This window comes from Aplidium turbinatum, chromosome 3 (genome assembly GCF_918807975.1).
Source record: "Aplidium turbinatum chromosome 3, kaAplTurb1.1, whole genome shotgun sequence".
NCBI lineage: Eukaryota > Metazoa > Chordata > Ascidiacea > Aplousobranchia > Polyclinidae > Aplidium > Aplidium turbinatum.
In genome coordinates, this window is record NC_137474.1 from 21,915,880 (window position 1) to 21,926,647 (window position 10,768).

At 37.7% G+C, this 10,768-nt stretch overlaps 1 protein-coding gene across 1 annotated transcript; it reads left to right on the forward strand.

Annotated features, from left to right (window-relative positions):
• The first annotated feature begins 1,568 nt into the window (after positions 1–1,568).
• Positions 1,569–8,129, forward strand: LOC145765958 (uncharacterized). The gene is made up of 12 exons (XM_082577615.1): positions 1,569–1,592; positions 1,729–1,826; positions 3,092–3,272; positions 3,374–3,442; positions 3,649–3,789; positions 3,879–3,932; positions 4,352–4,445; positions 5,227–5,336; positions 5,444–5,512; positions 5,690–5,830; positions 6,851–7,023; positions 7,262–8,129. The coding sequence occupies exons 1-12, from the start codon at positions 1,569–1,571 to the stop codon at positions 8,127–8,129; spliced, it is 2,022 nt and encodes a 673-aa protein (XP_082433741.1).
• Positions 8,130–10,768: the final 2,639 nt, after the last annotated feature.

Here is a 10,768-nt window from a genome sequence, read left to right on the forward strand (position 1 = left end):
TTATAATATCAATTCGTCTGGTTGTTCCGATGTCTGTTTTGATTAGTGCTTTAGAATCGTCGTACGTTGCTTTCAAGAGGTTGATGTATTTTTTGTTGATGGAAGCCTAACATAATAGCCTAACAATGGTTTTGTATAGAAAGTAACATGTATTCTATTTAAATGCAATTGCCACAAAACGAAATTCTGTTGTCACACTGCAATGTTAACTATTTGGCACATGGTGAAATGTCGTGGGGTGTAAAAGCATGTAAAGGTGGCCCGACGCGACAATCTCAGCACTTGCCTCACCCTAAAGCCGCAACTGACTTCAAGGATACCGGTACTTGCTTGGGAATCGAATTGAATTTTTTCCATTGGACATGACAAAAATTACTGCATTTTCTGAGTAAACTTCGGGCCCCCTAATTTGCGGGCCCTGTGCGATCGCACGGTTCGCACACCCCAAAGACCGGCACTGTACAATGCATTGGAAAAAAGTGACGCCGAGCGGCTACGTTTGAACGACGATTGCCAGTTTTGTAGATAAGATATAAACCTGAAACTTTCCAGGTGCATAAAAAAAGACATACTTTTTTAGTTTGCAAAAATTTAATGATTTTATTGCAAAAATTAAATTGCTGAGAATAGGTACAAGTTGGTGAAGTTTAAGTTATCACAAGATAAAGCTAGTACGGTACTTACTTTGTGCTACTGTTTAATTGATTCGTGCAGATGTATGATCGTGCTTTCCAACCATGGCAAAATTGTTAAAATCCGAGCAGAAACGAGAAAACTACAGCAAGTTTAGTGGAAGCACTATTTACCGATCACAGCAAACAGGGGGTGGCTTATACTGAATAAGGATCGATTCGCCTTTACAACGCATTGGAAAAAAGTGTCGCCGAGCGGCTACGTTTGAACGACGATTGCCCGTTTTATAGATAAGATATAAACTTGAAACTTTCCACGTGCATAAAGCAAGACATACTCTTTGCAGTTGCGTTACATTGGTACTTTTATTGTAAAAATTAAAATACGAACAGAAATTAGATAGCTACAACACATTTAGATGCAAACGTTTCATATCTTTATTTTTAAAGTTTTAATGGGTAAATTTTTAGTTGAATTGATGCAATTTGGTAAATTTTATGTCATTTTAGGTAGTTATATTCAACACTCGACGTTGGTTTAATGAGTTTATTGTAAAAACACAGTAAAATTGTCAAAAAATCCATATCCATTCCGCTTTATCACCTTCATTCCGCCACTTTTCTGCATCCTTTTTTTTCCTTTTATGTAGTAGTTGCGTCCGTTTTGTGACGTCATGTTGACCAGGGTGGCGGATCAGGTAAGCACTTTAACGGCAAAATTTCTTTAACTGTCGAGAAACCTCGAGCCAATCAGAAGCTACGTTCTCTGTGACGTGAAATCATAAAAAACGCGCGAAAACCCAAATGGAAGACATTTGCGAAATTGCATTATTAGTTTCATAGCTGGCGGTGTGACGACATTTGCAATAGCTGACATTTGCATTATTAGCTTCATAGCAGGCAGCGTAGTGCAGGAAAACGCAAGTAGCCCACATCATGAATGATCATCCTGAAACTCAGGTAAGGTTTGTTTCAGTTAAGTCAGATCTATTCTTCAGGGTAAACTATTAATACTACAAAAAGTGCTTATATCATGGCATGTGGTTGCACTGTGTTTATTTGCCAGCGCATACAATTATTATTATTGTTGTTGTAGTGGTTCACTTCTGTGGAAGATGGCATGAAGTTCATTGAAGAGTATGCAGAGAAAACAGCAACAAAACTTCTTGTTGCGCAGAAACGAGCATATGGTGTGTATGTTGTTTGCTACATAACATCCTACAAAATTCATACTGAACTGTAGAGGTTTACCTTTGTTGACAGTAGAAATTTGGGTGCAACCTAGTTCGTACCCTGAACAGTTCATACCCTGAAAAGATCGAGAGAAAAAATAAAAAAAGCTGAAGTCACTGATCGCAGTTTCCGCAAACATTTTAAAATTTTCCCCCTTAAAAGATCAAGAGAAAAATTACCACAAAGCCGAAGTTGCTGATCGGAGTTTTCTTTTTTCCGCAAACATTTTAAAATTTCCGGTAATGATCCTTAGAGTTCGCCGAAGTCGCTGATCGCCGTTTCAGCAAACATTTTAAAAGGGTGAGGGTTAGGAAAAGATCAAGAAGAAAAAATTAAAAATAGATGAAGTCGCTGATCGGAGTTTCCGCAAACATTTTAAAAGGGTTATGGTTGATCGGAGTTTTCGCAAACATTTTAAAATTTCCGGTAAGGATCCTAAGAGTTTTTGTTTGTTTGCGGAAACTGCGATCAGCAACTTCGGCTTTGTGCTATTTTTTTTTCGATTTTTTCAGGGTACGAACTTGGTTGCATCCAAAATTTTAAAGTTTATTTAGCCAGGCTGTAATGTTATCATAACTTGTGTAAATGTTATCTTTTTACGGCTATTCGATGTATTGGTTTTGAAGTAACGTTTTTAGAAGTACTCAATTTTTTCAAAAAGTGGTATCTTCACTTCCAAGTGGCATAAAAATGTAGGCTAATATGTCAACGACAACGAGAAGTGCTTTTATCAGGATTTGAGTGTTGCTACTATCCCCGCATTATGTATATACCACGAGTTTTTTGCAGATTGTTTTATGAAGTAGATTGTGCAGCATCCACTAGGTTCTGCTAAATGGACAGTTGTCCTTTCGATGTGTTGCTCAAGAACACATCTCAATAGTCGAATCAGCGCCGCTTGGTCTTAGTAGGGTGCTTAACCACTGATCAAATAGGGCGGACAGATTTTTGTTGCCACTGGCCATGTCACCTTATCATTTACATACTGGGGTATTGACTACGGTACCTCAACTAATGGTATTGTTTTCATTCCGGATGCATTAATGACAAAAAATAAATTGATATGATAATTAAAAAAGCACTACCGGGTGTATTGATAAGCAACATTTTGATTTTGCATATTGTTCAACATGCCAAACACACGTGTGTAGACATTTTGCCGAAAGAACTGATCTGTTTGCGAATGATATTTATGTGTTAATGATAATACATTTGTATAATTTCAGCAATTTGTCTTTTCGGCAAAATGAGTTTCGGCAAAGTGTCCGGGTACCCAAACACATTACTACAATTATTGCAGAAATCTCAAACAGCATGATTTATTGGCGAGGGGATACACCATATATTAAGCTGGAATATGTCCAGTTCAAATGTCGACCAAAAGAAGCTTTACAGCAAAGCACTCAGGTATGTAGCAAAATTATGCAGTGCCTCACGCTTACATTACTTCAGGTAAAATCAACTTATCCTATGGATTTTATAACGATTCATGACAGATTGTTTAACAGGTCATGGTGACGGATCAGTGCAATGCCAAAGTTAAACTTCTGAAAATTGCTGAATTTCCCGAATATAAGGTAACTTATACTATTGTGTGATTTCACCAGTAGGCCTATCTTTAAATTCTTACATTTTTTGTATCATTGCAAAGTGTCTTCAACTTATACACTCAATGATATTGGTTTTCTACAGCTTAAATGATCATGTTAACACGAAGGAAATTTTTTTTTTAATTTTACCATCCAGTTTTTCTAGTGTGTTCTACCTTCTTTACTTTTTTAAGGTATCCACACAAACTTCCACAACCAAAAAGGACTTAAACAAACAACTCCGAGTGGCTTTAAAAACAAACAAAGCAAGTTTAAGTACGACTAGATGTTGCATCACCTTTCCTAAACTAGATGCACAGAGCCATCCCTTTCAGGTGAATGTCCATAGTAAGATTAAAAAAGAGCATAATTAAAAAGTTTAAAAAGATATTGTGTCATTACAAATGTTCTTTGTGATTTTCAGAGCTCTGCAGAAGTAGAGGAAAGTGATGACACTGAAAGTCATGGACTGGTACAGGTTTGTAATGTAGTTGCTGCAATATACTAGGGCCCAACAAGACCTTCAACAGTTCACCAACCAATATTCAACTATTTTACTGTTTCCAACTTCACACAATTGGTATACGTTGAACTCTTCTATAATAGTAAATGGTAGTACAGAACTTGAAAATAGCAAGTAAAAGGTAGCTCGAAGCTGCAGTTTTTTTTTACTGACTCATCAGGAGCTGTCATCAGAATAAAACAAACCTAAATGTGGTGAAATAGTCTATTTATAGTAGAAGGAAAGAAGAAAAACTGAAGCTTCAAACTATCAGCTACCTTATACTTGCTAAATCCAGATTTGTTGCATGTGTGTAGTATTTGCATTTCTTCACTGTTAGGCTATAGCATAAATGCTTTGATTGCTTATAAAAAATAAATTATTTTTTGTTGTAGTGGTTGCCTTCAGTGGAAGATGCCATGAGATCCATTAAAGAGTACGAAGCAAAAGCAGGAACAAAACTTCTTGTTGTTCAGAAACAAGCATACGGTGCCATGTTAATGTTGATTTTTAATATCTTGCCATTGCAATTCATTAGTGTACTAAGTGTTGATATTCATACTACAATAATAAGCCTTTTCCTTGTTGACAAAGATTCTAAAAAGGTTTCTGCAAAGCACAGTGTTTTCACCAAAGTGGAGGTTAGGCATCACAAAAGAGGAAACGGTTTACTAACTGCAATAAAAAGAAAGCTATAAAGATTTGCAAATGTGTTCTGTTTCATCAACTGTTCATCTTGTTTCTCAAAGACACGCGATTTTCAGGTGTAAAAGCTTTTCCGTTGATGCAAAGTAGCCTAGCCTACTTCACTGACCTCTTTTGTATTTTTTTCCATCTAGTGTGCCAAATCCATACGCCTATGTGGTGTTATTGATTGGACCAAGTGACATGTCCAGCGGTAACCAAAGGCAGGGTTTGGGTCACAACCAATCTATGTTTTGAGACAATTTGTTTTTTAACATATTCACGTAGTAGGCTTGGTGGTTTTCAGTGTTACATACAGTATCGTATATTATTTTTGTAGGCTACTATCAGAAAATGGAAATGTAGTTGATTGCAACTCTTCTTAGATCCAGAGAATAGGCCTATATTGTACACCATGTTAGTTTGATACAGGTTATTGTTTGTTTGACATTTGTTTGGGTTTTCGAGGTTAGACATCACAAAAGAGGGAACGGTTTACTGAGTGCAATAAAAAGAATGCTATAAAGATATGCCCAATGTGTTTATTTTGTATGCTGTTTTAACTGTTAAACATGTTGCTATGCAGAAGTGCCAAATAGTGTCATTTATTGGCGAGAGCACACACCATACATCAAGTTGGAATATGTCCAATTCAAATGTCGACCAAAAGAAGCTGCTTCACAGCAAAGCACTCAGGTGAATGCCATAAAGTTTGTATCTCAACCTGCCATGGAATGCACATTGTATCTCACACCTAGAAATGTTTTGGCTAAAATCAACTTATCCTATGAATTTCATGACAGGTCACAGTGACGGATCAGTGCAATGCCACAATTAAACTTTGGAAAATTGCTGAATTTCCAGAATATAAGGTAACTTATCACATATATATTGAGTTTCGGTTTTAGCATGATCACTTATCATAATGTTCGTAGTACCCTATTACTCTGTCCATGATTTTTCGTTTTAAGGTAATTGCAATTTTTTAAGTATTTCTATATCATACTCGGTTTTGACGATATGCCACATTTACCTCTGTTTTTGTTAAGGTGTCTACACCAACTTCCATGATCAAATGGGACATGAGCAAACAACTGCAAATAGTATTGAAAGGAAATACAGCAAGGCTAAACACGACTGGATGCTGTGTTACTTTTCCCAATCTAAATGAACACAACCATCCATGTCAGGTGAATGTCCACAGTGAAGTTGAAAAGGAGCGTATCGGGAGATTAGGGTCAAGCGGGGTCAAATGGGACGCGGGGGCAAACGGGCCATTCTGTTACTCTGTTTACTTATCACATTTTTTCCCCTACTTATTCTTTTTTAAAATCGGAAGTTAATAGCTCATTTAAAAGCTGCTTTCCCATAGATTTGTATCATGTAAAACAAACACAGATCTACATTTAGAAAATATACTTCAGATGATGCAAAAAGTGGCCAAAAAATGTGAAAATATTAAAATTTGAAAATTTACCAAAAAAACTTTGGTATACCACAAAAACTAATTAAGCTGGAATGAAAATTTACTGAACAGCATACACCCCAGAATGCTGAATTAGTATGTTGAAAATATTAATAGTCCCACTTTTTTACTTTTTGTAATTTTTCTGTTTAAATAAAATGGGGTCAAATGGGCCACATTGACTTTTTGACAAGTTATAGCTCACTTGCATAACTTTTTTAATTCTATTTAATTTATATGGTATTTTTAGGTAAACAGGCCTATTATTATTATTAGACATACATAGCTGTTGGTTGCATGTTCTAGACATGCCTTTTCTCTTTGAGCAAAAAGAAAATAGAAAGCATAAAACTGAAAGTGGTAAAGGCTTTGAAAAGTCCAAGATTTGAGAACCCTTCTAAACGTGCCATTGTGGACTTGATGACTGTCAATAGGGAAGAACTGTAGGACTTCATCACAGCAAACAACACACGATTTAAAAAATTACTGAGCTGCATTTTGACTTTTTGAGTCAAGACCCACCTCTTTAGGAACTCAATGACACATACATTGCTACAACATCGACTCTACTTGGCATGAGAGTTGTGAATGACATCTGAATGTGGAAAGCAATCCGAAACTCCGGAATTATATTGAGAATGTTTGGCTTACAGAAAAGAAGGTTTGTGTGCAATATAAACCACCCTAAATGCAAATAAATCGTAGGCTAGTTCAATAAAATAATAAACTTGTTGGTGGGTTTCAGCGTTGGGTGTGGTTTTACCGTTCTGACAAGGTCAGCATCACGTTTCACACCAACAATGGAGTGGAGCGGCAGAACAGGACTCTGAAGGAATACATCAGCATGAGAAGGGATAAATCGTTATCTGCTCTTGTAACGCTTCTCCACAAGGAATTTCTCCCTGACAACAAACGTCGGTTAGTGACTTTCCAGAATAATCGTTGAATGTTGCCACTTTCTGCATGTTTGTCTGCTACTAATAACCATAAAACTAAGCAACCACACGGCATTTAACATAATGCATTAAACTGGACATAAATTATAAAGTAAAAACGTTTTCGACCATACCCAATACCCAAAGCAGGGGAGAAAGGCACATCACATGGCTAACGGCTAATTAATTACTAATAATTCTGTTATCTTTGCAATGTTTAGGTACGAACAAGAAAACATGTTCTCGTCGGAATTTTATCGGAATTATAACTCTTCGATTCCTGATTACTTGAAAAATCGGCCCAAACATTTCATTCACGAATGTTTGAATCGTATCATTTCATCCCAAGACGTCACCGCAAGCTCCATTGTTCAAGATGGAGATACGTTTGTTGTGAAAAGCACTTCATCAGAAGTACGTTACAGAACAACCTTTGGCAGTTGCAACTGTGCGCCAAACTGCACATGCCAAGATTTCCAACTCAATTTTCTTCCTTGCAAACATATGTTTGCCATTATTCATAATGTGGCAAATGTTCGTTGGGAATCCTTTCCAACGTGGTACACCAAATCTGTGTTGATTGTGCTCGATCCCGACGTGGTTGGTACGTTAGCGGTGCCTTGCCCATCATATTCTCCACAAAGTGTTGTGCAACCGTCTTTCGATTTTGCCACCAATGTTGAATCCATAAACCACGACGCCCCTGGACCGAGCAATGCATCACCTACCACACCTATGACATCTATGAGGGATGTTCATGCATCTGTAGATCGATTGTGTAATGTTCTGTATCGTGTTAACGATCACACATTGATAAATGATACAGTCACTCGGATAGATGCAATGACAGCTGATGTTCTATCAATCTGCCAAGACGCTGGATTAACAATCGTAAGGGAGGATACTCGGCCTAAATCTCTGAAGGCAAAACGAAAGCGCGGATCGGATAGAAAAGTTGCGTGTGATCCACTGCCACAAAAACGTGCGAAACCAAACCCCTACACTCACCGTTATGGAGAGCATGCGGATGCAATGAGGGCTGCTTATGGTGCAACAACTCTGGACGCAATGGGGAAAGCAACTACATAGAATTGACTTGTTTGCAATCAAACCAGGCGACAATGAGCGATTGGCAAACGCGATACCCCCCAATTCAGGGATAATATGCGTGTCTGTGACCGCAGGGGACCTGGAGCCGAGTTGTTTTGGACGTTGATAACACCGTGCAGTTGCAAGCACAGTTCTGTGATCTTCACACCAAGGTTTTTTTCAGTTGCTAATACGGTCACAAATCGCAGCACATATGCGTGCTTAACTTAACGTGCTAGTGTTAAATAACAGCCTAATGGAAAGTGTTGTGGACTGAATTTGTTAGTTCAAATATATTGATTTCGGTGACCAAAGCCTCAAATGAATTCACAAATGTTGCAATTGTTAACGACGACATATAATTGAGGATGTTAATGCACACACAAACTAGGGAAAGTATTGCTTGAAGAGTTAATTCCTGGGACAAAAATTGAAAACTGTAGGCTATGTTGAGCAGAAGCTGGTTTAGTGTGTTAAGGTGGTCAAAACTGTTAGCATGCGTCTACTTACATCCAACAAATAACGAAACTCTAAACTTCTCAGTTTGGTCGGGAAAAAAAGGGTTGCGAGGACAAATGGCAGGTCTCATCTAGGCAAGGGGAGGAGAGACACATGGATGATGATCTGGCCTAACAATAGTGGAAGTGCCATAGTGCATTGGCTATTTACAAAAAGTTAATACCGCACATGTTAAACAAAAATTATATATTAGAAAAAGTTGAGAAAAGATTTAGACAAAGGCACTTGGAGCTAATTCAGCTAAACTTTTAAATGTGGCAGAGTGCAGACTTACACATTTCAGCTAGAAGTATGTTTGATTAAAGTAATTTCACAAAGTTATTGGGATTTATAGTATCGAAGATGAAGAGCAGTTTTTTTGTCGTATCCAGGCTCACGCCAGGTGGTTGAAGATTTAGATCAGAGGTGACGAACCTGCGGCCCGTCAAAGAGTTTTGTGAGGCCCGCAAAACTCTTTAACAATCGCTCATGCATTAAATACATCTCAAAGCTGTTTTATGCATTCACTGGTACACCTTTCCTTTGCTATTTTCTTGCCCTAAACACTAACTTTCAAGGTACGGTATAAAGTTAGAAAAAGGAAAGCTAGAAGGCAAAGTTGTTAAAACACTATTCACCAACTTCACCTTGTATTTTTGGTCGATTCCAATATGTGACGTCATTGAATTTTGACAAGCGCTAAGTTGTGTGGCCCGATAACCATGTGTAATTGACAAAGTGGCCCGCGACCGCAAAAAGGTTCGTCACCCCTGATTTATATTAAGTGTAGCTGACACACGCCATGTAGCTGACAAAACAAGTAGGCTAAATTATTGAGTTTCATGATGATCATTCATGATTTTGACGTTCTTACGTCACGGACAACGTAGCTTCTGATTGGCTCGAGGTTTTCTCGACAGTTAAAGAAATTTTGCCGTTAAAGTGCTTACCGGCGGATCAGGGTGGCCAGATTGGCCTTTTTAAGGCCAAATTTCTCGAATTTGGCCTTTTTTAATGTCGGTTGGCCTCAGAAATTATACGTTTGGCCTTTTTCTAGATTTCGCCTTAAATTTGGCTTTTTTCTAGATTTAGCCTTAAATTTGGCTTTTTTTTAAATTTACTCTTCAAAATGCATAATAATCAATATTTCTCATATATCGTAACCTTACCAGATGAAATCATATTCACCATTGTTCAATACATGTTCTATGCCTGTTTAATAGTCGTATTGTGACGCCGGCGCCGAGTCAGACTGCGCTCACCCGCTAAGGCAGCCAGTGGTGCCAGATGTCACCACTGTAGCGAATTAAAACTCATCCGCTACAGTCCTTTTATACTTGCTACCTTTTGGGCTAATTTCAGAATTTTTTTTGCTACAATTTATTAAAATCTGGTACAATTCATAAAATATCGATAAATATGAATGTTATAGATATTATTTTGGAATTATAATGTCAACGCTCAAAAGTAGGTAGCCTATACAGAAACGTAACGTGTTCACGTTTCGATCGATCGGTAGTCTAACACAGTGGTTCTCAACCGCCGGTCCGCGGACCGGTGCCGGTCAGTGTAATTATTTTGCCGGTCCGCAGAAGATTTTACTTTCTGCAGAGCTTATTTTAATGTGAAGTCATTAGCATATTGTAAAATTGTGATTGCACTGTGAAATATGCACAGCTGTAAAACTGACATATCTCCAAGTAAAATTGTTTGATAATAAAGGTGAACTTTTTGATGGCCTAATTCTATGCCGTTGATAATGTTTTTGTGACCAATTGCGCGTAGTTTTCAAAAAGTTTTGAAACACAGAAATACATAACCAAATGGGGGATTTTGTCCTTGATTTTGAAAAATTTTAAAGTCGTTGGAGACGAAAATGTGGAATTAAATAGATTTGAAGTTCCGGGATAGTCAGGCGTGCAATGGAAATTTGCCAAAACCGGAGTTTGAGAAAGCAAAGATCTTGTTTTTCAAAGACTATGCGGAAATTTGCGCTTCGGAATAGAATGAAGACAAGCCGATTTGCTGTGGAAAATGCTGGTAAAATGGAGTGGTGAAAAAAGTACAAAGAGGTGCTGAGCATTGTGAGTCAACACTTGAAAGAGTTGGCTAACAATTTTGACGATCATTTTGCGTAACAT